Raw genomic sequence first — 27,727 nt, 5'->3', positions numbered from 1 at the left:
AGGCTCCCTGGCCATTTGGAACCTATTCACATACATCCATGGCAACCATACACCGACACATGTTACCCCTGTCTTCCCTGTCCGTCATCATTCCCCCAACAAGCGTCTTGTTTCTGCGATAGTCCATGCATGCAGAGACGCTCGTGCTCGTGACCACATTTCCATTAACGGCATTTCCACCAGGGCCAGCCTTGTCATCGATGAAGTGAATTTCCCGGGCACCGAAGATAGCCCGAGACTCCCCGTCGGTATGAGTCGAATTCAACCAAGAAAGAAAAGTTTTGTGTATACTTGAAACCCCCATATCTGTTCGAAGGATATAAGGTTAGGGGACCGAGGTGCTTAGCTTAGCCACATATATGGTGCAAATCGATGCATCCCACAAGATTGACCAGCTGGTCAAACCCCCTCATTATTCTAAATGTTGATGAAAGGATCGTGCGAAAAGAAGGCGAGTAGGTATCCAAGAAAATGTGCCCCGGAAAGAAAAGGGGGTCTTTAAAGCTATCAAACCCAAAAACGCCTGAACGACCAAGCTGAAACAGAGGCGCAGATATAGGCAGTCAACACGATGACCTGAAAGCAAATGCTAAGCAAGGAGGTTCACGCTCAGCAGATTTACTAGAAGCCGCCTGGCGGATATGCACTTCCTGGCACCATTCCAGGGCCTCGCCCACTTCGTGCGTTGGGCAGCTGAAAGTCCGGGTTGTCCAGGATCATGTCTTGGCGTTGCTGCTGCTGGTTTACTGGTCGTCTCTGTGGTACCTGTTGGTACGGCATCGGGGGTGGTGGGTTCGGGTTCCAGCGAGGGTTGATGCCGCGTTGAGAAATAGAGGTGAAGTTGGACCGTTCAGACTCGGCAGGGCTTCGAGCGCCTGGGTTGTTTGCATGAATATCTTCGTAAATGGGCTCGATGGGAGGGGGTTGAAGGTTGTTGGAGGATGTGCCAGGAGGCGTGTTGGACGCAAAGCGAGGATCGACGTCTTCATAATAGTTACTGTTTCCACCCGTCATGGCCTGCTGCGTAACTGGAGGTGTGTTTCTGCCAGGAAGCTCAGCCGCTGAAGGGCCTGTCACCAGAGGGGATGGGGCGCGTGGCGAACTGCGGCCGTCGCCTTGGTTCCATGCCGCTCGGGGAGGAGCATATTGCCTATGTCCGAAGTTAGTATCTCCAAGCGGACCAGGGAAACATGTAGCATACTCATCGGTGCTGTACTTGCTTCCGTCGCTCATGTAGGTATCATGTCGCTGCGGGATTCGCCCCTGTTGGAGGCCAACCATTCCAGCCACATCCGCATCACTATCTCTCAACTGTCCGTTTTCTCCTTCGCGTTGAGCCGTCGGAGCCGCATCCATCTCAATTGCTTGGCCGCCTATCGTGGCAGGCTGAGTTCCCGGCAAAGGAGGGGGAGATTCGGCGCGCGGCAAAGCTGAGTCAGGGGTGTATGCCGTGTATGAGACCGTGTTGACGCTGGGCATCGAAGGGTTCGTTGAGTTGTATCCATTGGAAAGATCCGATGGCTGGTTGTCATAAACACCATAGGCTTGGGCAGGAGATGGTCCCCGCTCGTACTGCCCGTTGTATCCAGGAGGTGGCGTGCGACCTCCCCTCATGCTGCCATAGGCCCCCCTGGGCGGTGGTCCATATCCTCCTCGGCCTCCCCTAGGACCATATCCACCCCGTCCAACAGATCCATAGCCTCCACGGCCACGCATTGGGGCCCCGTAGTTGTCGTATCCACCACGTCCATAACCTCCTCGTCCACCACGATAGCTTCCGCCACCTCCTCTTCCACGGGTACTCATGTTGGGCGAAGGTCCTCTCCGACTCGCGTACGGGTCAGGAACATCGTTAATGGGGTTTCCAAACTGATCACGCGAGGGTTGCCTCTGTGGGCTTCTGTTGAAGGCAGCAACCTCTCCCACGCTCGCGGCCTCATTTATTGGCACTGGAGATCGATTCGATGTGGTTCGGCGAGTGAGTGGGATGTTTTCTTCGCTGGTCTGGTCGTTCTTCGCCTGCTGCTCAAAGCTCGCGAAAGCGGGGAGATTGTCGTGAACACCATTGCCACCACTCACCGTTGGCAAAGTCGGCTGTCTAGTAACGCCCACCTCCTCGGCCGGTTTGTTCTGAGCAGCTCTGTTGTAGTAATTTTCGCCGCTCATCTCGGCATTCTCTGCGATGCGCCTCTGCCGGTCTTTCCTGCTGATCAGAGTGCGGCGCATCGCGCAGGTTACCAGGCCGCTCATGGCCACCAAGATGGTGGCAGCGAGAACCAGATATGAGCCCCATGCCAGGTGCGGAACAAATAGGAGTACATCAATCAAGAACGCCAAAAGGCAGACCAAGAAGTCAAGGAATAGAAAGATGAACAGTATGAGTAGGAATCTCGTGGAATGAGACGGAGAATGAAGGTGAGACACAGCTGCCATGATAAACAAGATAAGTGTGATGAGTGCAGCAACTGGGTGAACGACGAGGATAGCTGAGAGCGTGTTGCGAACGCCAGAAGGCAAGTCAAAGGCTTGCGTGTTGTCCCCAACTAGTTTTCCTATACCAATGTCAGTTTTTTCCAGCCATGACTGTCTTTCAGTTTGGTTAGAAACTCACCAGTGTCATATCCAATTCCAATGTTGCTGCATCCCTTGCCACTCTCGCAGTAGCCAAATACACCGTATTTGATGCCATCGAAGTCGCTCAGCGGGATGACCTCAATTACGGGAGTAGAAAGAACGGCGAGCAGAAGCAGCGCAAAGGCCGCAAACAGCAGGATCGACAGCGGAGTGGCTGGCCGCAACATGATGGCGATGCGCTAGGCGCTTGGTTGAAGCAAGGGAAACAACAAGGAAGCGAGCGGCCGACGTCGTCAAGACGCGGGGACAGGGCAAACGCGATGATTCAGTGCTGCACTATTTCGATGGTGTTGTCGGTGGCAGCTTCGGTGGACGTCATGGGTCAAGAATAATGGTCGTTGGAGAAACGGGCGTGATGGTAGCGAAAAAGAGCTTCGCGTAGCTGGTGGGTTGTCGATTTGAAGATAAATCGTCCTCTTTTCCTGCAATCGAGTCTGCTTTCCCAGTATCCTTCCTTCTATGGTGGTCTATTGTCGTCTTCCAAGGTTGGGCTCAACGATAAGGCTCGGCTAGGGTTGTAGGATGGGGCGCAGTCGCAATAGCTGAGGTGAATAGAGCTTCAAAATGTTATCGAACGGCCAGTCGTGAGTTCAGCGGCGCGTAAACAATGCGCACGCGTTCTTTCAGACGTGATGGCCTCGGTGGCCGTTAAAGATCGTCGTCGACGTCAACGACGTTGCTCCAGAGAATGGAACGACGTTTAGGATCAAGAATGGGTTGGTAGGTACCAATGTCTGGCGAGCAGCGAGGAGGGGATATGACCTGGCTACCTGGGATTCTGAGGTGTAATCGAGTGCTCCTTCCAACTTGGCTCTGTGTGGCTTAGCTTGGCGCCGGGGGTGATTGTGGGCGCTAGTCCAGGGATGGATGGTGGAACTTGGGAGAGTGGGTGCGTTGGCCCAGGTCCCAGGGGCACGATTTGTGCTATGTAGAGTGGCCTTGTCCGCTATCGGGACCTAGACCGTTGACGAACGCCTCGAGATGCGAGCTGCCTATCTTTTGCGATTCATCGAGCGACAGCTTCAGTAGTAGATTGCAATACCTAACTGATGCTTGAACACAACAAGATGCTCACTGTTGTTCTGTTTTCCCTGTGCAAGAATCTCTAAGGTTCTGCACATGCATAAGCGAGACAAGCTACGAGTCTAATTTGGCTCAAGTCAATGCCCTTCCTCCCTCGTCCCCCATCCATCCATCCTACCATCCTGCGTACCATCCATCGAAAAGGCCATCCATTCCCCGCTCAGGCACGTTATCACTCCATCCAACTTCGCAGGGCTAGTCCCTGTCCAACCGGGTCCGCCGCCCGTGGAGCTTCCCCGTTCATAGAAGCCCACCAATCGCCCGCGCCGCAACCGTCATTTCTGGGTGCTGTCGTACGAACTGCCTCTCACGCGCCTTTGTTCGTCTTTGATCTAATTTCCTCGTCTTGGGCCAGTCCAACCTGGCTCGATTCGATCGATGCCGCTATCGAGCTATCGTGTTGGGACAATTTCAAGCCTACCACAGGTCGAGGCTTTATAGCATCTAGCCGGATCGTTTCCTCCTCTGCGAATGCAGATGACAGCATCCCCTCACGGCCTTGACCTTGTCTGAGACGTCGATGGGACCAACAAGCCAGCCAATTATGGATAATCTGCGATGCTATGTGGTCCAGGTATGGATGGACTTGATTCAGAACCCTACCCACGATGTCAGGCTACCTAACGTCCAGAGTCCCATCTGGGAAATTGAGCTGTTACCTTTATCGACCTCGCTTTCGCAATGACCTACGCGTCCAGGCTCGTCTCTTCCCAGGCGTGATAGAGCTTCATTCTGGCGTCACCCCGGGGTTTGGTCTCCCCATCCGACACACGGCCGAGAAGCCATCAAAGTCAATTGTGCGCTCCACCGACGAATCAATGTGCAACTCTCAAAGTCCCAGGCACGCGGCTCCAATCTCCGGGAGTGACAAGTCGCGCCAAACATTCATGCTCTCTCAGACTCAGACTCTCCCACAGACGCTCTACTGTACCGGCTACGTAGTGTGAATCAGCCTGTGACGGCCCGATGTTCCTATGTGGGCCTCGTCCATCCGCCAGGATCTTCCACGCACGCAGCGCACATACGCGCATACGCGCATCCGCCTCGCGCACAGAATCTCACAGTGCCCATCTTTAGCATCTCGATGTGCTCCGTCCCGCCCGCTGAGACGAGACAAGCTGCATAAGGCTCCACGTTTCGATACCTGTTGGCGGGCTGTAACAGATTTTTTTCGAGTTTCAGATCAACCCAATACGAGCACCGCAGTGCCATCATGCTGCTTGACTGGTCCGCAGATCTCGAAATAGATGGCAGGGCGTTTATTTGGTGTCGGATCCTTGCTGTGTGGTTCTCCTTCGTCTTGAGGCTCTAAAGAGGTGGCCACCAAATATAGCCATTGTTCGAGAACAGTGCTATCCTGGAGCTTGCCCTACCCGATATGATAACTCTTCCAGCCCTTCGCTATTTTTTTTGTGATGGCAATCTTCACTCTCTTAACATGGTTCAATTGCATGTTCTTCATTCAGCAGTGTTGCCATACACGGCATCCGTGCCACCCAGTTGAGACGTGACACGGAAGTAACATGAAAAGGTCCCGGAAAACTACAAGACAACTCAGCCAGCACCAAGACGGCACTGCCGCAAGACTCCCGTAAACAGGAAGCATTTCCATATGGTCATCTCTTTGATTGCCCATCCACACCATCCGTGGTCCGTAGTCCAGACTGGACTGTAGGGTAGGTAGCTAACGTACAGCTACTAGTACCTACCTATGGGTGACATAACGTTGATAACGCTTCCCAGCGATTGCTATGCTGTGGGAGAAGATCACTCGGGAAACAAGCTTAAATAATCGAATGTGAGAAGTTGTCCCTGTTCGGTGACTTCGTATATTGCGGTAGAAACACGCCGGCGGTCGGTTTGACCGGTATGGAGGCTCACGATAGAGTATCATCACATACTGAGTTACAGGCATTTAGGTAGACAACCTCCACCCATACCTTGGTACAGCAGTCGAGGGTCCAGACTGGCGTCTTTCGGTGCTGACAGGTTCGGTGATGCACTGGGAAGAACCTATGGCAGGTGATTACGTCTTGGCGACAGTTGAGAGACCCGGGGACGGTGGCTTGGAGTGCAGATCGATCACTACCTACCGGGATACCTATGTGTTTCTCTTCCTTGACGAGAAACGGAACACGCCGAACCCTCTTTCAAACGGGTTACAGCTGTCGCAAAACTACCTAGTCTACATCCATATGTAACCAGGATAACAAAGACATTTTACACAAAGGCGCGGGCTGAAGTTGTTCCGCGCAGCTCACGATAGCCTCCGAGACAAGCAAACTGGATCGGTATCTCCGGCCCCCGCGCGGACAACAGGTCGCGTGCCCCAGCCAATTCTCCGAAGCACGCCGGCGATAAGCTTCCTGCCCCGGTCTTTTTTTTTCTATCACGGACGTCATTCCTCCGGACATTGCGCAAAGTCCATCATCCCGCTTCTTCCTCTCTTGGTTTGTCTCTCTACACTCTACACCACACAATTGTCTCTGCGATTGATTGTCTCTTCCCGTCCCCGGTACGACTGCTCGTTACACCCCATGCTGCGTCGCCTTTAGCCAGATACAACCCCTCAATCGCCAGCATGTTGCGCTCCAGCATGCTTGGCTCCTCGGCGCGAGCCGCCCTGCGTCCCCGGCCCACCGTCACCGGTCCGTACCGAAGATTACAATCCGGAGGCCCGTTCCAGGCTATGCGACCACCGTCGCCGGCCGAGCTCGGTGCCCCAAAGAAGGCAAAAGAATACCGAAGGGGGCGGCGGTGGGCTCGGCGGCTCTTGATCATATCCGCCGTTGGAGGCGTCATATACCTTGGGGACAGCCAGATCTACGCATCCGGGTTCGGACGATCAATGCGCACCTTTGGGACAGGACTCCTTGTCGCCCTCGACTACAAGGTCAACTTTCGCCCTCAGCCGCTCACCGGGGGCACGGTGCAGGACCTACACAACCGCAACGCGGAGCGGTTGTTCAACCTGCTTCGCGCCAATGGAGGTCTATACCTCAAGATTGGGCAGGCCATTGCCATGCAGAGCGCCGTTCTACCCCGGAGTTTCAAAAGATGTTTGGTCGCATGTTTGACGATGCGCCGCAGGACGATTGGAAGGATATCGAGAAGGTGATACGCGAAGACTTTGGCAAGAGCGTTGAGGAGGTCTTTGGTGTCAGCTTCACGGGTAAGGAGGGTATGGGTTTGATGGAGCGCAAGGCCCGGGCGAGTGCGAGTGTTGCTCAGGTCCATTGGGCAAAGCTCGCCGACGGACGAGAGGTGGCTGTCAAGATCCAGAAGCGAGAGATTGCCAAGCAGATCTCCTGGGATCTGTGGGCATTCAAGTAAGTTACCGCCCTGCACTGAAGCCTCGTATGCTTTCTGACACAGACAGAACCGTGACCTGGATCTACTCTAAGTGGTTCGACCTGCCACTGTACACGCTGGTGCCTTTCATCACTGAACGACTCGAGCTGGAGACCGATTTCGTCAACGAGGCCAAGAACTCTGCGAAGATGCGCGAACTGGTGAATGCAGAAAGCCGCCTCAAGGGGCGAGTCTACATCCCAACAGTGTACCCCGAGTTCACGACAAAGCGAATTCTCGTAACAGAATGGATCGAGGGTGTGAGGCTCTGGGATAAGAAGTCTATGACGTCGAGATGGCTCGGAGGCTACGGCAGGGGTTCACCGGGCGCCGGAAGCCCCTTGCCCGAGGTCGATATGGCCGCCGCCCGCCGGGAGCTCCGGACACGGCCGTACAGGGAGAATCTCAAGCCGGAGCGTCAAGAGTGGCGGGGCCGCCGTGGCCGAGGCGGACTGGGTCTCTCCACGCGAGAAGTCATGACGACCATGGTAGATCTCTTCTCCGCGCAGATCTTTAAGTGGGGAGTCGTCCACTGCGACCCGCACCCGGGAAACATCTTTATCAGACGGCTCCCCAACGGCCGGGCTGAGCTGGTTCTCATTGACCACGGCCTGTATGTGTACATGTCTCAAAAGTTCCGACACGAGTATGGCACCTTCTGGAAGGCGCTCATGACGTTCGACAACAAGACGATTGGACAAGTGACGGAGGAATGGGGTATCAAGGCGGCAGATTTGTTTGCAAGTGCGACTCTGATGCGGCCGTACGAGGGCGGTGACATGCGAACGCACAAGGGGATCATGAAGGAGCTGGAGGGCAAGACGCCGGGTGAGCGACACTATGCGATGCAGCAGCGGATGAAGCAGGGCATCCGTGAGATCTTGACAGACGAGGAGAAGTGGCCAAAGGAGCTCATCTTCATCGGCCGCAACATGCGTATCGTCCAAGGCAACAACCAGTACCTGGGCTCGCCTGTCAACCGCATCAAGATGATGGGTGAGTGGGCGAGCCGCAGTCTCTTTGAGGATCCTCGACTGCCATTGGGCCAGCGCCTCCAAAACCGCTGGCGGCACGTCATCTTCAAGGTGGTTATGACCGCGTCGGATGTGGCCTTTTATATTTTCAAGGTGCGGCAGTGGCTGGGTCTCGGAGGCGGCATGGAGGACGAGATGGAGAAGCGTATGAAGGATGTTGCTCAGGACTTTGGCATCGAGCTCCAGCATGAAGTGTTTGAGGGCTGATTGCCTTGTTGATCATTGCCCCGTCGGAGGGAAGGATTTCCCGCTGTATGATTATGATAGATACTCCCTGTCATCTGTATGAAAAGTCTTGGTGTACGTTAGATAGATGGCGAGTTTGGGGGCATTATTCCGCTTTGGCGGAGGCGTCAGGAGAATCGGGATAGAGAGCGTACCCGCAGGTGTTTGCTACAGGCGCCCTGGCATCCATCTCATGTCACTTACAAGGAAACGAAAATAGAAACCACTCTTCAGTTCAAACCCGAGGGCATGGCTGGCTCCCGTGCTGAGCGCTCAACTTTGAGGCGGGGTTTCAGGAAAGCAGAGTTATGCCGTGTCACGGTGAAACCCGCACGGAGTTTTTAACCACTTGGCCTTTGGATATGAAGGAGGATGAACTAGAATCTGTGATGCGTAGCACGAGTGTTGCGCAGAGGCGTGTCTTGGTGGGTAGGCGCTTACACAATGTCTTGCGATGAACGACTCGAGACGAGACCTATAGATTCTGTCGCGTGGTTAACCGCCCATATTTAGTCCGTCCAGGGCAATCTCGTTTCGTTTCATGAGTCAAGAGCGTCTGGCTCAAAGGGATCTCACTTGGAGTCCCGACAAGGAACCAGCTTGTCGTCGACGTTGGGCTGCACGATGGGTGGAGCAGCCTGGTGATCTGCGACGATCAGCCCTGATCAAGTCAGCATCGGGCATGGCAGCTAGCTCACTCGACCAGTTGACGAACCCACATCTGATGAACACTCTAAAAAGACACGACTCAAAAGAGTTGAAACGAAGGGTCAAGAGATGGATCCCCCGGGCTAGGGTTCGGAAAGCCGGGACAAGGTAGGATTTATCCCCGGTGGTTGCAGGGGGACTTGCAATTTCAGCAGGGCAGGTCACATCGTCGTGTTCTCGGGGCAGGGGACGGAGGCTCGTCGGGCTGGTCGAAGAGGTTAGCTGCGTCTCTGGTGTTGCGACTCTGACTCTGACTCTGACTTGGGCTGGTGCTTGGTATTGAATGTTCAACACGTGGCGTTTTGAACAATGTCTCGAGACGGGACTGGCAGACAATAGGTGTCTATCGGGGAGCTGGAAGAGATTCAAACCAACCCATGCACCGTTTCTAGAAAAGCGGCCCGCAGGAGTTGAAACCGAGCCACTCTTGGAAGAGCGTGTTTTGTTTCTTCTGTCAGATGCAGCATGTGCCCTGCAATGAAAGCCGTTGCAGCTTGGTTTGCAGCAGGCTCCATCCATCCATCCATTCCAACGCGTGTTCTGTGGCTGGCGTCTTTTGCGCAGATAGGTAGGTAGCCATCTAAGCAGGAGAATGGCACTTTGCAGTTGAGGCGACGGATACTGTCCTGGTGCTATAGGGGTCCACGCTACCGCAAGTGGAAGCTGAAGCCTTTAGCGGCCCAGACCTTTGTGGGCGGACTGTGGACGGATGCAGTTGGCGGGGTGGAGCAATGGAGGTGTCCATGTCTTTAGCGGACACTTTATCGACTACCGCGGTACCTGCATCAGTGGGCCGTTGAAGCTTGACGGGGAGGTACATCACCTGAGCCAAGACGGGCATACTGGAGCATGACAAAGCTGGAGTGGCACAAGATGAGGATATGTGTATTCTTCTGCGATATGAGCGTCGCATGTAACCAGTTTTAATTAATTAATTGACATTGGATCCGTGTCTTGCACAACTCCCACTGAACACTTCCATCCATTGGAACCCAAAGGCATGGGCCCGTGGCGTTAAATTGGCGGGGCCTCGCGTCCCCGCTTAGCGCGTTTTGTGCCTCTGAAGCACCATCTCAGGGTACGTACCAAACTCGTCCACCAAGTGCACGAACAGGAGAGACGACGCTTCTTGATGCATGGCTGAGATGAAGGAAGCACACGATCTTGCTTCCGGCGATATTGAATGCCGCCCCTTTATGCCCTCTTTACTGGATAACTGCCGTGGAGCCAGTCGGTTCCCTATTAAGGATTCTGGCTGCCCCCCTAACTAATCCGCCATCCCACCCCCTGGGCAAGCTTGGGTTTGGGTGTCTTGGACCCTGCGCTGGCGCTAGCGCTGCAGAAGAAGCTGGCGAATCGCATCGCGTCTGGGCCTTTCCCGAGTCTTGTTGGAGAGGGAAATGCGCCGAGAGCTGGCGACGATCAACGTCTGTCATGGCGATGGCCATCCATGGATATTAGCCACGGAGACGAGATGAGGTGGAAGTCGGAGGGAGGGCTGCGAGTCTGGAAATATGGCCCTGTATCTATCGAAACCTAAACAGCCCCGGAGGCACCTTGGTTCTTGGGCTGTGTACCGTATGTACTGTCCCTGTACCAATCGATGGTTGGTGTGTGTGACCATTGTAAATTGTTTCGTGCCATCATCACCCATCCCATCCGCCCCTGTTCTGCATCTTCCAGGCCCCTTTCCGCTTTCCAGCCTTTCTTCTCTGTTTCTCCCCTTTTGCCGTTCTCGTATCTAGCGCAGTACACAGCGGACAGTAGGCAACTCACTTACCGAGTGCCAATCTTGGCCCCCCGTTCATGGCGGGCTGTTTTCGAACAAGACTGGTGACAGCCAATCAACCACCCCAGCACACTCGAAACCATTCGAGCTTGGATTCCCCTTGCAAAACGGGGTCTCGCTGCTCTTGGGGCCCCCTGGGCGTTGTCCATTCGTTGCCAACGTCCTCTGACACGCATCTCGTCGTGTTTCCCATCCGTCTCGAGCAAATAAGGGCTCTACACAACTTGCGCGCTCCCGTCGCTCGCACACTGCCAGACCTCCACTGCAGGGAAAGCCCAGGCCAGCTTGCACGTCCAACTCATCTCCCGCTCTGCTCTGGCAGTAATTACATCTTGACCCAAGACTCCTCAACTCCAATCGAATCCAACGCTTCGGCCTTGTTTCTAACTCCTTCTCCACCCATCTCTAACGTTCACTATCGGTACTTGCACCCCCCACAACCACAACTTCGCTCGACTGGCGCGCGCTCTCGCGGTCTGGGCATCCATCTCATCCCCCATCCCATCCCATCCCATCATCATCGCCAACCGTCGCGCGCGGTCTCCTCTTCCCTCCTGAAATCGCCCATCTACTTGTCCCTGTGTGTACCTGTGGCTGACTGAGGCTCGAGACCAAATACAGCCCAGACGACCTGGCTGATCTCCCCCTTGGCTGTCGACCGCCGCCTCGTCTCTCCATCGCCCGTCACTTGTCCGTCACCATCGCCTGTCGATAACCAAGCCCGTCGCCTGTCAACCCGCTTTTTACGCCGCTGGGTCCCTTCAACCCGTCGACTATCGTGCGCCCACCATCCGTTCACCCTCCGTCTCGCTCGCTCCCGCCCCCGATCTTTGGTCACTTCCACTTTACTCTCGACTCGACTCACACGCTCGGTCGTCGCTGCCCCATCCAACCCTCCCTCCATCTCCATCTCCGACCAGTAGTTGGTTCCTCCCCGCCGCTTTCCACGTGCTCCGCACCCTCCCATCCTTCGCGCGCCGCCAGCTTATGCCCTCCCTGGGCCGTCGTCCCTCCCGTCCGTCGCGACTCTTTTCTTTTCATGATCCATCCCCCAGAGGATGAGCAACGACCAGACTCGTCGTACCAGCTTCGGGATGTTGCTTCGACGCAGTAAGAGCGGTGATCTGGGCAAGGGCGGCCGTAAGGCGCAGGCCCTTAGAGAGGCCGAGCTCGAACGCCAGCGCCAGGCCGCTTCTCGTGTTGCTCCCAAGCTGCCCGAGTTCGCCAACCATAGCGAACAGCTCTCCAAGTCTTTTGGCCCCGAATTGCGACCCGAGTCGCCAGCCAGCGCCCCCCGTTCCGACTACTCTGCCATTCGACCCTCCGCCGAGTACTCGCGCGGCTACGGTGCTGCCATTACCACTCCTGTCGCCGTCCCTGTTCCTCCGCTGCCGAATGGCGGCTACGATCCCTATGCCAGAACCGAGAGCATGACCAACCGTGGTCGGTACAGCTATGCTAGTAGTGCTATTAGCACCGTCAACAGCCCTCGTCGCGTTCGCAGAAGAAAGGATCCTACTCCATTGAAGTGAGTGTTCATTGCCCTCTTACATCTGGATTCCCTTGGCGTCGAGCTACTTTTCGTCGCGTCTTTATCTTTGTTTTCGTGTAAACTAACCTGAGCCTTAGCATTCTCATTATTGGCACACGCAACTCTGGCAAGACTTCCTTTCTCGAGTTTCTCAAAACCGCACTCGCTCTCCCGCCCAAAAAGCGAGCCAAGAAGGGTGATGATGAGGTCCCTGAAAATCGCAACACTCCCTCTGGAAATTTCATTCCTCACTACCTCGAGACCGAGATTGATGGCGAGCGTGTTGGCTTGACCCTCTGGGATTCGGAGGGTCTGGAGAAGAATGTGGTTGACCTTCAACTTAGGGAGATGTCAGCCTTCCTTGAGAGCAAGTTCGAAGAGACCTTTGCCGAGGAGATGAAGGTTGTGCGCTCCCCAGGCGTACAAGATACCCACATCCACGCGACTTTCCTCGTCCTCGATCCTTCTCGTCTTGACCGTAACATTGCGTCTGCGAGAAACCCAGCCATCAACGGCCAGCAGAATGGCCACGCCTCGAGCATTCGCGTTCTTGGCAGTCTTGACGAGGACCTTGATCTTCAGGTTCTTCGCACCCTCCAGGGCAAGACAACTGTCATCCCCGTCATTGCCAAGGCAGATACCATAACCACGAAGCACATGAATGTGCTCAAGAGGAGTGTGTGGGATAGCATCAAGAAGTCTGGCCTGGACCCTATGGAGGCTCTTGGCATTGACGATGACGACGAAGGCAGCATCTCGTCTGACCGGATTGCCGAAGAAGAGGATGAAGATGACGAGGACGAGATTGCTGGGCACCGAGAAGGTGCTCAAACACCCGAGGGCGATGATCTGCCGATCCAAGGCCAACGAGATAGCCCGGCCTCCCCTAGTTCTAAACGGCTGTCAACGAGCTCTATCCGACGACACCGAGCGCAGGAGGAGGCTAAAGAGAAGGATGATGAAATTCCCTTCTTGCCGCTTTCCATCATCAGCCCTGACCTGTATGAACCAGGTGTTGTTGGCCGACAGTTCCCCTGGGGATTTGCTGACCCCTACAACGAGGAACACTGTGACTTCCAGCGTCTCAAGGAAGCTGTCTTCAGTGAATGGCGCTCTGAGTTGCGTGAGGCCAGCCGAGAACAGTGGTATGAAGGATGGAGGACGAACCGACTCAAGCAGAGGGAAATTCCCTACCGCCACAGATAGGTGGCTTCAACCGAGAGCGAACCAATGGTTGACTCAAGGGAGGACATACGCATACCTCTTTGATTGACCATGCTTGCTTTTCAGGCCAGCCCGCTCTCATCTCGAATGGATAAAAATCCACACGATACCAAAACCGCTACATTACGGACCTTTTTCCTTAACGCCCAAGCTACTACTTTCACGTCATAACATTTTCGGAAACTCTGCAGCATACCCCTTTGTCATTTTGTTACATCGATCGCTTTCTGAACTCACGCACGAGAGGAGGCATCCATCGATGGATGTTCAGCGGAGAGACATTGTCTCCACTCGTTCTCACGGCTGATACCCCCTTTGTGAGACATTTGCTCTTCACTCGACCGCGCAGCTCTAGCCTGCTGGACCAATGATTGCAACCAAGTTGTCGACGTCCAACGGTCTCACCACCGGCTCATGACATTTTTCTTTGACTCTGTTTCTTTTCAAAAGATTTCTATCTCGAACGGCGGCGGCGTTTGTGTTAGCGGCCTCGACAAAAGAAGAAAGCCTCATTCAAATCACAACGATACAGTTATTGCTCAACTCATCTCACCTCTGCCCTACTGCCTTTCTTTTCCGCGTGTCGATATTTGTGTGCGTCCTGCACTGCAAGGCGCTGGTGCCTGGCCTCACAGGCTGAGGAGCTAAAAAGGATGAGGACCGCGCCCTCCCTCCGTCTTTTACGACTTGATGGTTGCACGTTGGGAAGACGCGAAGCAGCCGTGGGGAGGAGGAAGGGCAAGGAATGCAGAGGATGTATAAGGATATGTGTTGGTGCAACTCTGTAGATTTACTACTGTCCGGGAGACGTCTCTTTTCTTAGTTTCTTTTCTTCTCCTTTACTACAAATCAATTTTTCGACGTCTTCGTTCCAATAGGGTTCGTTACTGTGGTTAACAACACAGCTGACTGGATTCAAGCCCTATTCTCTCTGACCTTGACAGAGCATTTGAAGTGGTAACGGTTGTGGCAAAACTCGGTTGTAAAAGTCATACTACAGACAGCAGCTATTATATCGATCCATAAACGCCCGCCTTTCCAATTCATGTTATCACGGCCGACCACCCATTTCATAAGGTTCATAGCAAGATACCAACGCTCCAACGATAGCGATACACTCAGCAACAACTTCGGCCACTAGGCGCAACGACGTCTAAAAGGTCTCCATGGACGCTGTCCTGAATTCAGTGCCGATCGGGCGGCCGTCTCCATCGACATCGGCTACCCTGCGGAAGGGGTTCTTCCCATGACTCTGTACTTTCATAACCTCCTTTGGCCCCAGCGCAACCTCGTCGAAGAGCGGGGGCAGATTTCGATCCGTCAGGAGGAATTGGACCTTGAGGTTGCGCGCCTTGTCGCGGCACGCCTGCTGATTCCGGGGTATTTCGAAGCGTTCCTTGCCTCGTCTTTCTATGACGGACCACCCACAATGACACTCGGCGATGAGCTCGATGAGCATATTGGAATCTGGCTCAGTCCAGGGGATGCGCTTCTGTGGGCCTTGGCTTGAGTTGAGGCGGTTCTGGAGGGCCATCTCTGCGTATCTCTCATCGACGGCCCTGAGGTTGGCTGCTGAGGACTGAGGTGGCGCGGTAGGCGATGGGTCCGGAGTTTGGCTTGGAGAGGGCTGAGAGTCAGGTACTGATTGTTGAACTCGAGACTTCTTGGGTGGCGGGGGGCCCATTAATCCTCGGGGCTCCTCGCGCCTGATCAACTTGACACTACGGGTATCAGTCTCAAAGCACTCTCCCCGGAGTCTTCATCATCATCATCATCCGAGTTCTCCACGAACGGACCAGGCCGCTTCTTCTTGGGTTGAGGCGGAGGAAGTGAATCCCTGAGCAAAAGATCCGTATTTTGGTGATCGGGGTAATCGAGAGGAGCATTCCGTCCAGGTACCACGAGCTGTTGATTCGATGGTGGTACCGTGCTCTCTCTCCGATTCCCTTCTTGCAAAGCCCGGATGGACTCTTGTCCAACAAACAGACTTGGCCTGATGGATGTGTTAGTGCTGACTCTTGGACGGTAGCATGGCGCGGTTACTTACTCGGCCTCGCCAGTCCCGGCGCGGATAATCGACTGCGATTCGGATGCGAGATCGTCAGCTTGGCTCCCCATCATGCTCATACTCTCTTGTTGGTGTTCATAGGGGGTGAAAGCTCGAGTGTCGAGTTGTATCGAAGCTTGTTTCTCGGCAGGTTTTAGAATTTTGTAAAGGGCCTTGAAAGTACTCTGAAGCTCTGGGATCAGTTGATCCAGACCAAACTTCTCCCTCAGTAGGCTGATGGCTTCTCCAGCCTTCTTCTTATGAACAATATTGACAATTTCGGAGACGCGTGCTGAGCAGAGCTCATCGTGATCCTCCCCTTCTCCCCCAAGTTCCAGGAAATGGCCACCGGCGAACAGCTGGGCGTAATTTATTTTCCCCTTGCCCTCATCTTTGCAGAATATGGAGGCTATGAGTCTCTTGTAGTCGGTCTCGCCGGTTTGACGGGAAAAGGATTCGATGAAAAGCCATGTGCGAAGGTCCAGCATGGTTTCTGGTTCCTGGAACATGGATTGTTCTAGGACAAACCACGCTGGGAATAAGGGCCAAAGCGTTGTCAAGAAAGATGCCATCTCTCTTTCGTTGTCGGGGTTAAAGTCGCAAAGTTTGTCAAACGCTGTCACCACATTGACACGCGCGAGTGCGGCAGACTCGCTGAGAAAGGGCGCCCAGTCGATAAAGGGTGCTGTGTCTTCTTCCTCGTACTCTGCTCGGACGCTCTGAAAGGCGCGTCTCTTGATTGCTAGACGGCCATGGAAGACATCTGGATCCGTGTCTCGTTTTCCGATATACTCCATCAAGTCGTCAGCTGCCCTGCACAAGTCGGGGATGCTGAGCTCTAGGATTTTTCGTCTGGCGTCATTGGCCTCCAAGCCGACTCGAATCTCCTCGCTGTGATCTTCAAACGATGCGCCCTCCTCATCGCTATAAATGCTGGATTCGACATACTCGCGACCCTCGGCCGGCTTGACATCCTCAACAAACTTTTCATCCTCGCCAAACTCGGTCTCATCGTCAACCCGACTGGGCTCCGTTGCGATGCTCGCAATACTAGCGGTATCGACTGGAGCGTTGCGCCGAGCGACCGGGTCCCTCAGAAGCTTCCCCTTGGACTCTTGCGTGCTTTGGCTCTTGCGCGGCGAAGAGCTGAGGGGGTTAATCCCTCTATGTCGCGTCGCCATCGGCGGCAGCGAGGGAGCAGGCGCAGGCGCATAGCGTCCTGCGCGCTTCGCATAACTCCTGGTCTCCATCGATGCGATGAGCTGCAGGAGACGAAGAGACACTGTCAGATGCTGCAACTGTAAGTCTTTTGAGAGTAGGCAGAGACGCGCTGATGATGGTTGCTGAATGTTTGTTTTGCGATCGTCTTGCGACGCTGACCCTAACCCTAGAATTTGGCTGTGGCGCAATGCTGTGATTGGCTAGAGCGGCGAAGAGCGCGTAGTGGGGCAGAAGCGAAGCATGGACCATCCGTCTGGGGACCTGGGAACCAATCATCTGCTAAAGTGCTCCATCACAGCTTGGACCGAGCTTCACTGCCTTGTTAGGGTACAGAAATAAGCGGCCAGAGAATCAAGAGGGTTACCTAACTCCTCATAAGTATAATAAATTAGTTCATAAAAATATCATAAAATAGTATAAAATCTAGAAGATTTTTATCTATTTTTATTATATTTTAATAATTATATTTACGGGAGAATAAGCTACCTTATCTATCCTCGTGTCTCGTTTTTTCCTTGACCCAGGCGTTTTGGCATGTTGTGAATTGATGCGCGGTGAATGCACCCATCTGCAGAGGATCATGTATGAAGCGGAAGAGGGGAGCTCTTGTTCAGAGCTTTATATACAATGGATGTGGTCCATATCGCCTGTACTCTCCAGCTCAGGTTAAGCAAGACTTTGAATTTGTCTGTCCATATGCATTATGCTCTCTTCTTCGTCTTGGATGCAGCAATGCGATCCGGACCAAAAAGTCCCGCAAAATAGGCTGTTCGTGTCAGCAGGAGAAAAAGCTGTTTACAAATATCAGCTGATGGTCCAAGGCGATCGAGGAACCCATCACTCACCGTCATGGCAATGTTCCCCCAAGCCATAGCGTTCCACTCAACAGGCCTTACGAGCTTTCCCCACCCAAGCCCATAGCAACTGAACCCGATGTGACCGACATCACCGAGCCAGAGAGCGACGAGGTAGGCCCGGACGACCTTGTTTTCGGATGTCGTCGATAGGACTGCTATGCCAATGAAGGCCAGTAGCAGATACAGATTCCCCAGCTGCCAAGCCACTACAATACTTCCTTCAGAGGTAGCAATGCCATCCTTCTGAAGGACTTGTTCGCCAATGAACCAAGCTGGATCAATGACCGCTCCGAGGAAGCCGGCAACCCTATGCGGAACGTGAGCGGCGGTACAAAGAATGGCGGTGATTATACCCGTACAGGGAGATTGGTTCAACAGTGGTGAATACCACACGTGGAAAGGTTGGGAGAGAAGATGCCATCGTCACAGGTCAACCAATGTCTGGCAGATGGTCACACTGAAGTCGCAAGGTGTGTGTGGCTGGCTCTCTCAGTGGACCAGTTGGAGCTGGAGGCACCATCTGATAACCCGCTTCCGTTCCCCAGAGGCCAAACCCAAAGCCGGCTTCCGAGGCCGGTCCCCAACAGAGCAGAGCCGGTTTATCACAAGCGAGACTCGTACAGAGAGAGACTTGCCGATGGAAGGGCATTGGCCAATCCGAACCACCCGTGATCCACTGCAAGGGGGTCCAGGTTGAGCCGAGGCGCTACCCCGGGATAGGAAGTGGTGCCCCACTCTTTCCCTCATATCGGTCAAGCTCCGGAAAAGAAATCAAGGTGATAACTCACGATAAGACCAGCCTTCCCCACTCCTGGAGAGCAAGTCTCGCCATAACAGCATTTTCAAATTCAACACCAAGAAAGCGCTCAAGATGATTTGTTGATTGAGTTTCTATCTTTAATGAAATCCAAAGGTTGACTTTCCGTTATCGTAGAATTAGATTTGGTTCCGGGGCACGATGGAAGGTGTCAAGGCCCCGGAGAGCTACGGGCTCCTGTTAGTCCAAAGAGGGTTTGTCCCTTGGCCAGCTATGGAAACCCGCCCTTCTCCACTAACGAACCAAGGCCCAAGGCCCAAGGTCCAAAGCTTCACCATGTGGCGATTTCACGTGCTGCTCCAACAGAGAGACAAGCAGGTGAGACCTCAGGCGTTAACGACCCCGACTCTCTGTGAATCAGTTTCCCATTCCCATGGCCGAAATGGCGCTCTGAGCTCCTGTCCCTCCTTCTCAACGGCTGTTTCTTTTCCCCTCCCCCTCTCCTCTCCCTCGCCTGAACCTGTGTGTGCCTGTGCCTGCTTCTTGGTGGCCCTCGACTTATACCCAATGTGCCATCCCAATCCCGCGAGCCCACGATGGCCACGATCGAGCCACGCTTGATTCATCTGCTCAACGAGCCGACGACGCCCCAGATTCCGCATACAGACCTTCCCCCGCTGCAGTCTCTTCCGCTCCCCAAGGCTGCCGACCGAGCCCTGCCCCCGCTTGAACCCGACACGAACCCGCGAGGCGAGAGACCAGCCGCCGATACCCAACCCATCGCCAACGGTGTTGGTCCGATATATCTTGGGGCTGATGATGGTACCCTCGATCCTTGGAGGGAAGGAAGTCGTCAAGATGGGAAGTCAGCGGCGACCTCGGGACCCTTTCCGCTGCGTCTAGCGCTGGGTGATTCCGACGCCCGGAATCATCCCACTCGATAAGCCGGATGCTGGATGACAGTCCCGATCTCCCGGATGATGCCTCCAACAAGAAGCGGCACCGTGGGCTTCATGTCAAGGATGACTTTGTGCAACTGCCACAACCTCTCAAGAAGCAAAAGGCCGCCCAGCAGGCGCCTGTCATGCCACCTATCATCAACGGACTCCACGAGCCCCCGCCACACGCTGCCCTGTTTCCGCCAATATCGTCCGATTCATTTGACGGAAAGGATGGCGCACAGATGAAGATGCTGCACGAGTTCAACCAACCTACACAGGAGACTGACAAGAATCCCAATTCCAACAAAGGACGGAAACGGGCTACCAAGCCCAGAAGAAAGTGGTCCGAGGAAGAGACAAACCATCTCTTGCTCGGCGTAGACCGGCATGGCGTAGGAAAGTGGACCAGTATTCTTGAGGATCCGGACTTCAAGTTTAATGGCCGAACAGCCGGAGACCTCAAAGACAGGTTCAGGACTTGCTGCCCCGATGAGCTTCGCAAGTCTAGCAAGTCATCTGAGCTTGGCTCACCGTCACGCTCCGGAAAAGGGACGAAACAGAAGGGTAAGACTGATACTCATTTGGAAAAGATTTTGATAGATGGGGATACTTCTTCAACAATGAACAAGACCTCGGTTCCACAGAACGACACAGACGGAACCCCGAAGCAGAAGAAGAGTCGTGCACACCGCAAGAAGATGGAAGATCTTGTCGAACTTGGGATTCTCGGGCCCTTCAAGAATCCCATCGTCGTGAACGTCGGCCTTTCACTGAACAGGATGACCGAGAAATCCTCGAGGGTCTCGACACTCATGGTCCTGCATGGACCAAGATTCAACGGGATCCTCGCTTCCATCTCTCGAGCCGACAACCCACCGACCTGAGAGATCGTGTACGCAACAAATATTCCAATATCTACCATCGCATAGAGAAGGGCACGTTCCAGACTAAAGAGGCCAACCGCGGGAGCGATGTCATGGAACCGTCGGTGAGCATCTCAATCGAGAACTCACTCAAGTTGTCAAAGAGTACTGCACTTGAGCCCCAAACGAACCGCTCAACATCGCGAGAGGATCTTCCCAGGTGGCCACTACAGAGGATGGACACCGGGGACAGTCTACACGCAGTCCAAGGATTCGAGTTTGGAGAAGCTCCGGCCCCCCAGTTCATGGGCGGCGAAATGGACATTTCACGCCTACTTCTCGATGATGCAAAGCTAGCACAGGGGAACCAACGCTTTGGACTCGAGGAGTTCCTGGTCTGACACCACCGTCTGGTGCTCCACAGGAAGCTCGCAGTAAGGAGGGGATGCAACACCTGGGGAGGTAGTACAAGGTGCTGCTATAACGTCATGAGCAGGATAATCTGCACTAATGTTTACGAAGGTTCCGATGCTGGAACAGGAGTTGGGAAATATTGAATTGAAAAAGGGGTCAGGGCGTACGTAGATTGGAAGACATCCATGGGACAACAAAAATGGCAGCACGCGCTGGTCAACGGCCATTTATTACGGGCTGACATTATACACTGGCGCTCATGGGAGGGAAAATACGGGTTGCCTCGCAGGCAAAGATGGATTGTTTGAGAAAAGTTTTAAAAGGAACATTGTTAGATATCCTCGAATATTACTGACGAGACATGGCACTGGCCATCCATCAGACCTTAGTTGGTCTGGAGAGTAATACGACTTTCAGTTGTGAAGGGTCTTAAGTTGCAATGAATCCGTAATGAATCCGTAATGACTAGTGATGAACAATGTCGTCAGGAAATATCTCTAATATAGATAGGGGCAGAGAATCCTCTTGTCCGAATTGAACCACTGCAAGCGTTCATTCAACCCATTCCACTCCCCACTGGTCTCCTTGGATGGTTGCGGAGGTGGATCCATGAGGTTTGAACACATCAGCTGACCCTGCACGTGACCCACAAATTCCCCTACAATCGTAGGGCACGAACCCCCGGCCGGCTAGCGCTCGCGAAAAAAAAGTGTGGTCTATCAATTCGCACTTTTGCTCCTCGTCCATTAGGCCCTTCGTCCATCTTCCTCAACACCGTCGACTAACCAGCCAACCGACACCATGGCCCGCGGAATGTGAGTGCGACCACGAGAGAAGCCATCACAGTCTTTGCAGACAAATGCCCCTGTCGATGCGCGACTCTCCCCCGCCGTCCCTGGCCTGGAGGACGAGATTCTGACCGTCTCAATAGCAAGAAGCACCAGAAGCGCCTCAGCGCCCCCTCGCACTGGCTGCTTGACAAGCTGTCCGGCACCTACGCTCCCAAGCCCTCTGCCGGTCCTCACAAGCTCCGCGACTGCATGCCTCTGATCGTCTTCATCCGAAACCGCCTCAAGTATGCTCTCAACTACCGTGAGACCAAGTCCATCCTGATGCAGCGACTGGTTAAGGTCGACGGCAAGGTCCGCACCGACTCCACCTACCCCTCGGGCTTCATGGACGTCATCACCATCGAGAAGACCGGCGAGAACTTCCGTCTCGTCTACGACACCAAGGGCCGATTCACCGTCCACCGAATTCAGGCCGAGGAGGCCGAGTACAAGCTGGGCAAGGTCAAGCGTGTTCAGCTTGGTCGTGGTGGAATCCCATTCTTGGTCACGCACGATGCGAGAACGTGAGTTCTGTCAGACATCATTCAGCCGTTGGATCAAGCTTTGGTCGATTCGATTCACCTGACGCGACAGGAGCTTTATTTGACGGTTGTATGTTCCTCCCCGTAACCCCAATGCTAACGAGCCTCTCTAGCATCCGCTACCCTGACCCCCTGATCAAGGTCAACGACACCGTCAAGATTGACCTCGCCACTGGCAAGATCACCGACTTCATCAAGTTCGACACTGGTGCCGTCGTCATGGTTACCGGTGGACGTAACATGGGTCGTGTTGGTGTCATCACTCACCGTGAGCGCCACGACGGTGGTTTCAACATCGTCCACGTCAAGGACGCCATTGACAACACCTTTGCCACCCGTGAGAGCAACGTTTTCGTCATTGGCCAGGACAAGCCCTGGATCTCTCTGCCCAAGGGCAAGGGTGTCAAGCTCACCATCGCTGAGGAGCGTGACCGCCGACGCGCCTACGCCATCGCTCACTAAAGTGTGGATGGTTCTGCGTAAGGAATGGGAAAAATGGCATGTGGTCTGGAGTCTCGGATTTGACGTTTGCTTTGCGGCTTTAACTACCCTGGAGATAGCCAGCCCCATGAGGCTACGATAAAAGATGAATTTGAGCCAAACACGCAGTGTCGTCGATTCCGAAGAGTTGTTCTTGCGTTGTGTGATGTGTCCATACTTGATTGCCTGTGCCTTGAAGCCTCGGCTGGGCATGTAGTGACTTGGGAGCTCTGGTTTGGAGTGTGATGTTGGACTAAGGTTAGGCCTCAATTTTGAGTGAGACATGCAACAAGTGACAGGAATATCTGTCTCAAAGGCCGTGGCATAGCTCTGTGAGATGTGTGATTTGGCCAAGGTTTGAGGCCAACCAGCAGCAACTGGAGCCGTGACTGCACCTCGGAACCGCAGCTATCATGACGTGCAACAACTGCTCCCACATGTAGGCGGTTTTGCTTATGGGTCGTGGGAGGAGGCTACAGACAGAGTGGAGATGTATGGAGACAGAGTGGGAGCTACCTAGACAAAATACTCTATAGCCTCGAAAGGCGTCAACTGGTGGATGAATTGCAACATGGTGGGGAAGAGCGAGAGCAGTGTAGTATGTAGATGACTAGAGGTTTTCTGAGACGTCGGGATTGACTTTCTGAAGTGATATTTTGTGTTCGTTCATTGGACGGTTGAGGTCGTGAAGCGTAACACAAGGATTGCTTGAGCATGTTTGCTTCGCCCATACACCACTCACTGTCTGCAATGCTGAATTGGCCAGCAGGCATGATTGATTTAGTGGCAGAACGCATTCAACAGATACACAGCGCATTTCTCTTTGATGATAAGTCACCTTTTGCTCTCCATGTTGTTGTGGCCCCTGTTGCTGGGGTTGCTGAATAGGCCACGGAATTGAATCGAGAAGGTTCCGAAGCTAATTGACGTCCCGAAGGAACGAACCTGGTGACGTAGGAAATGGTAGGTGATCCAGGCACTGAGAGATGTCGATGCTCAGACGGGCTGCCGAGGCGGGACGGAATAAGCATCCATAGAAGCATGCCCAATGAAGTCGAACACGATTGCTTTACCAAGCATGAGTCTGCAGGGGCTGTCATTTGACCTAGATGCGCGTGAGGTTGTGCATATCCCGTTGTAAGCCATGATGCCTCTTCCTGGATACACCCCACGTCGGTCGGGATTGCTGATTACGACGTCAGGAATCAGCCAAGACCAGATTCGTCTCCCTCGGCAGAAACCCCCAAGCTCTCCATCGAAACTAGCTACTTATCCCTCTCGACCCCCAAACTCGCAAACTGGACCAAGTGGGCTTTCGTCTCTGTTGCTCTCCACACCCTCCCACGCTTGCAAGATGCAAGAAACCTGGACCGGTACGCAGGGGCTGACAGCTTGACCCTGTATGTAATCCCTAATCCCGTCCCGTACGAGGTGGGAGGAGGGGGGCGGGGGAGGCCGACGCAGCCAGGACAGGCAGGACAGGCTCACCGAGGTATCAGTTACGCACGAGGGAGAGAATGCTTGACTAACGGGAACTGGAAGCAGACTCGGCGACGGACCGTCCTTTTCGAAAGCGACTCGACCATGCAGGTCTCATGCGCCATGCTCCTCTGCTGTGCATGAGTGCGTTGCCTGCTGCGTGGGGAGCCAGTGAGGCGGCGGACGATCAACAGCCTAACCAGCTGCCATCTACAGCAAGCTACATACACAAGCCAGACAACACGCACGACACCCACGCGCTGCCATTCGACAGCCGGGCCCTGGGCCAGAGATCGTGTGCCCACTGGCCGTTTATAGCGCCGGGCCGCTAATAGAGAAACGAAAAGAGGAGAGAGAGGGAGCCATTTTCTTCTGTATTGCATCAGTCAGTGGAGGCTAAGACCGCCGTCCATCGCTCGGCGCCGCTCTCCACTGGCGCCGCCCCACGACATGTCGGCGATGGTTCCTCCTGCCGACCCGACTCGCGACTGACTCCCGGGTACTTATACATCGTGACGTTTCCGGTCCCGACCCGATCAAATCAATGCCCCGTTTAGGCTTTGCCGTCTTGGCTTGAAGGATCTGATCTGTCTCTCGTCTCGGTCTGAGTTGTCTTGTTTTGATTTGTTTTGCTTGTCCGTTCTGGGCTTTTTGCTTTTGGGCACCTTTCGAGGCCAGACTCGCTTAGAGGCGGCAGCATTCTTCAAAACCCATCCCAGAGGCAAAAACGACTTTCTCGTGTTGGAAAACCAGAAAATCACGGTTCGTGAGAAAAAGGGTCAAGGGCTCGGTTATCTGATCAAAAAGAGATCTGATCTTTGGTTCCACTTCACGAACACAATTGCGGGTCCCTAAGGCGTTCCTTTCTTTCGGACGAAGAAACCGCAAACCGCTATCGGCCTCGGGCCTATTCTCACCAAACTCCCAAATGCTCACCAGCAGAAGTACGGCCCAAGCCCTCCTGGGCCGCAGTGCTCTGAGGTGCAGTGTCCGCCGCGGCTTCACCACATCGTCAAGGCGTGTTAGCCCCGAGGCTTCAGCGTCTAGTCATGGCAGCTCCGACAAGGCTTCAGGTTGGTCTGGATCAAGGGTCTTGGCTGTTGCTGTTGGAGCCGGGGCTCTTGGTTGGGGAGTCGCCAGTTTGAGCAGACAAGGTGATGCCAGTCGATCTTTGGAACCAGTTGCCCACCAGTCAACCGAGTCTCGTTATGCTACACTGCCCGAGATGGAAGAGGTAGAGACATTTTAAGTATTCTCATTGTTCAAAGACTGACTTGCAAAGGCCATCCAGAAAATTGAGGAGGAAGTTGGTGTCGAAGGCTTCATCTCGACAGACCCTGAGGATCTTCATGCCCATGGCTATTCAGAGTGGTCGACCGTCAACCCTGACACTCTACCTGTGGCAGTGGCATATCCCCGTACAACAGAGCAGGTATCAGTTATAGCCCGCATCTGCCACGAGCACCGCGTGCCCATCATCCCTTACTCTGGCGGCTCGAGTCTCGAGGGCAACTTCTCAGCCCCCTACGGAGGAGTCAGCGTCGACTTTGCTTACATGGATAAAATTATCCAGTTCAACAAGGATGATATGGACATTGTTGTCCAGCCTAGCATCGGGTGGCAGGATCTTAATGCGCAATTGTTGAAGATGGGTAGTGGGCTCTTTTTCCCTGTTGATCCTGGTATGCTAAGTATGTGGTCTTGGGGAAGCTCAGATGCTGACTAGAAACAACAGGCCCGAGTGCCAAGATTGGCGGTATGATTGGGACAAACTGCTCTGGTACTAATGCTGTAAGGTATGGGACCATGAAGGACTGGGTCATCAACTTGACTGTTGTCCTGTCTGATGGACGCATCATCAAGACAAGGAGAAGACCGCGCAAGTCATCGGCCGGGTACAACTTGAACGGGCTCTTTGTTGGCTCCGAGGGAACCCTGGGTCTCGTCACAGAAGGTATAAACTCCATAACCCCTTTTGAGTATTTATCTAAGCTGACGCTCGTAGCCACCCTCAAGTTGGCCGTCATCCCTGAGGAGTATTCGGTTGCCGTCGTCACATTCCCAGCATCCGCGATGCCGCTGCCGCAGCAGCTGGCGTCATGCAGACAGGCATCCCAGTTGCTGCGATGGAGATCATGGACGACGTCCAGATGAGGGTGATCAACCTGGGCGGCGCTACCAAGCCTCGAATCTGGAAGGAGTCGCCGACACTTTTCTTCAAGTTCTCGGGCACCAAGGAGGGTGTCAGGGATAACATCACGCGGGTTCGAAAGATCACGGCGGCCAACAAGGGCGGCGACTTTGAGTTTGCGCGAGATGAGCGCGAGCAGAAGTTACTGTGGTCTGCGAGAAAGGAGTCACTCTGGTCGATGCTGTCCCTAAGAAAGAGTGGCCAAGATGTTTGTAAGTACTATACCTCTTGTAGGGTGGTATAGGTTGACTAACATTTTATGATAGGGAGCACCGATGTGGCAGTCCCCTTTAGCCGTTTGGCTGACATTATCGAGGTGAGCAAGAAGGAGATGGACGAGCTCGGTCTTTTCGCTGGGATCCTGGGCCACGTAGGTGACGGAAACTTCCACGAAGGCATCATGTACAACAAAGATGTGCCCGGAGAGCGTGCCAAGGTGGAAAAGTGCGTCAAGAACATGGTGAGACGGGCGCTCGACATGGAGGGCACGTGCACGGGGGAGCACTCGATCGGATGGGGCAAAAAGGAGAGTTTGCTGTGGGAGGTTGGGCCTGAGACGCTGGCAATCATGGCGACGCTAAAGAGGGCGTTGGATCCTCGATGGGTTATGAACCCAGGCAAGATCATGGACGTGCCTTGGGAGAGGACCGAGTATCCAGGGGCCGAGGCAGCAGTGACGCCCAACAGGGTTGTGAGGAGCGAGTGAGGGAGGTGTTGGTGTATTGCATGGTATAAGGGGAGACTAGAGACTGTTTATTAAAAATGGATGCGATTAGAGTCTAGAATCTGTACCTACCTACATATCTATACGTTTGTGTTGATGTGGTGATCACAATTCTCTCTGGGATATTGTAGGGTAACCAACCCCCTGAGATCAAATTTAGTAGATGCAACAAAACAAGTCTTTCCTCACGAGATCAATCGAGCATGACATGATGGCCCAAGTTGCTGTCCAGCGGCACATTGCATATGCTAGTGATTGGCCTGGTGGTGCAACTGAGGAGTAAACCATTTGCCGTTCTTGTTTGCTCATGCGTGACGGACGCAGTTATCCGTGTCACAGGCATAACTAACAAATGACACTCCATCATGACAACACTCTGACGGGAGTAAACGGGCGTGAGTGAATTTGTTGTCTTTTCATCTTAATATTGCTAGAGATTCTTGGTATGGAATTTACTATGGCTATTGCTGGCAGTGCCAATAAAGCTGGCAACAGCTGCAACTGGGTCCTGCCTTTGTTGTTTCCTCCCTCATATTTTTCATCCCATCTCCGAGCGACACGAAATTTCTTTCTTATCATCCAGATCAGGCATCTCTTCTCTTTGAGAGCTCTATAATATGCTGCTGCTGCTCCACTGAATCACTGTCGCAGCGCATCCGCCTCTCTATTGAGCACCCTTGAGGCCTCTTGTTCTTCACTCCTTCTTCATTCACTTCTCTCTCCCTACACATTTATCTTTTCCATCACGCCCATTTACAATTTTCTCTCGAAATATACTAGGCGCACATCTCACGGATTAGAT

The 27,727-nt window shown here is 53.8% G+C and overlaps 7 protein-coding genes across 7 annotated transcripts; 5 read left to right on the top strand and 2 right to left on the bottom strand.

The window, feature by feature from the left end:
• Positions 1 to 621: 621 nt before the first annotated feature.
• MRS44_004726 (uncharacterized protein) lies at positions 622 to 2,801 on the bottom strand (the record flags this gene model as incomplete). The annotated part of the gene is made up of 2 exons (XM_065622310.1): positions 622 to 2,552; positions 2,612 to 2,801. The coding sequence occupies 2 exons, from the start codon at positions 2,799 to 2,801 to the stop codon at positions 622 to 624; spliced, it is 2,121 nt and encodes a 706-aa protein (XP_065478382.1).
• Positions 2,802 to 6,298: 3,497 nt separating this feature from the next.
• On the top strand, positions 6,299 to 8,309 carry MRS44_004725 (uncharacterized protein; the record flags this gene model as incomplete). The annotated part of the gene is made up of 3 exons (XM_065622309.1): positions 6,299 to 6,707; positions 6,746 to 7,046; positions 7,097 to 8,309. 3 exons carry the CDS (start codon positions 6,299 to 6,301, stop codon positions 8,307 to 8,309), a joined length of 1,923 nt encoding a protein of 640 aa, XP_065478381.1.
• A 3,609-nt stretch (positions 8,310 to 11,918) lies between these two features.
• MRS44_004724 (uncharacterized protein) lies at positions 11,919 to 13,561 on the top strand (the record flags this gene model as incomplete). The annotated part of the gene is made up of 2 exons (XM_046268795.2): positions 11,919 to 12,352; positions 12,454 to 13,561. The coding sequence occupies 2 exons, from the start codon at positions 11,919 to 11,921 to the stop codon at positions 13,559 to 13,561; spliced, it is 1,542 nt and encodes a 513-aa protein (XP_046136135.2).
• Positions 13,562 to 14,732: 1,171 nt separating this feature from the next.
• Positions 14,733 to 18,125, bottom strand: MRS44_004723 (uncharacterized protein; the record flags this gene model as incomplete). Its single annotated transcript, XM_065622308.1, has 5 exons — positions 14,733 to 15,300; positions 15,372 to 15,572; positions 15,627 to 16,924; positions 17,693 to 18,011; positions 18,064 to 18,125. 5 exons carry the CDS (start codon positions 18,123 to 18,125, stop codon positions 14,733 to 14,735), a joined length of 2,448 nt encoding a protein of 815 aa, XP_065478380.1.
• Positions 18,126 to 19,057: 932 nt separating this feature from the next.
• Positions 19,058 to 20,666, top strand: MRS44_004722 (uncharacterized protein; the record flags this gene model as incomplete). The annotated part of the gene is made up of 3 exons (XM_065622307.1): positions 19,058 to 19,326; positions 19,407 to 19,966; positions 20,032 to 20,666. 3 exons carry the CDS (start codon positions 19,058 to 19,060, stop codon positions 20,664 to 20,666), a joined length of 1,464 nt encoding a protein of 487 aa, XP_065478379.1.
• An 814-nt stretch (positions 20,667 to 21,480) lies between these two features.
• Positions 21,481 to 22,513, top strand: MRS44_004721 (40S ribosomal protein eS4; the record flags this gene model as incomplete). Its single annotated transcript, XM_046273627.2, has 3 exons — positions 21,481 to 21,494; positions 21,611 to 22,033; positions 22,165 to 22,513. The coding sequence occupies 3 exons, from the start codon at positions 21,481 to 21,483 to the stop codon at positions 22,511 to 22,513; spliced, it is 786 nt and encodes a 261-aa protein (XP_046136138.1).
• Positions 22,514 to 24,938: 2,425 nt separating this feature from the next.
• On the top strand, positions 24,939 to 26,907 carry MRS44_004720 (uncharacterized protein; the record flags this gene model as incomplete). Its single annotated transcript, XM_065622306.1, has 6 exons — positions 24,939 to 25,244; positions 25,293 to 25,701; positions 25,746 to 25,964; positions 26,016 to 26,059; positions 26,116 to 26,413; positions 26,468 to 26,907. The coding sequence occupies 6 exons, from the start codon at positions 24,939 to 24,941 to the stop codon at positions 26,905 to 26,907; spliced, it is 1,716 nt and encodes a 571-aa protein (XP_065478378.1).
• Positions 26,908 to 27,727: the final 820 nt, after the last annotated feature.

Source organism: Fusarium solani, assembly GCF_023522795.1.
Source record: "Fusarium solani strain SB1 chromosome Unknown bctg00000002, whole genome shotgun sequence".
Classification (NCBI taxonomy): Eukaryota; Fungi; Ascomycota; class Sordariomycetes; order Hypocreales; family Nectriaceae; genus Fusarium; species Fusarium solani.
This window is presented reverse-complemented; position numbering and strand designations above follow the sequence as displayed.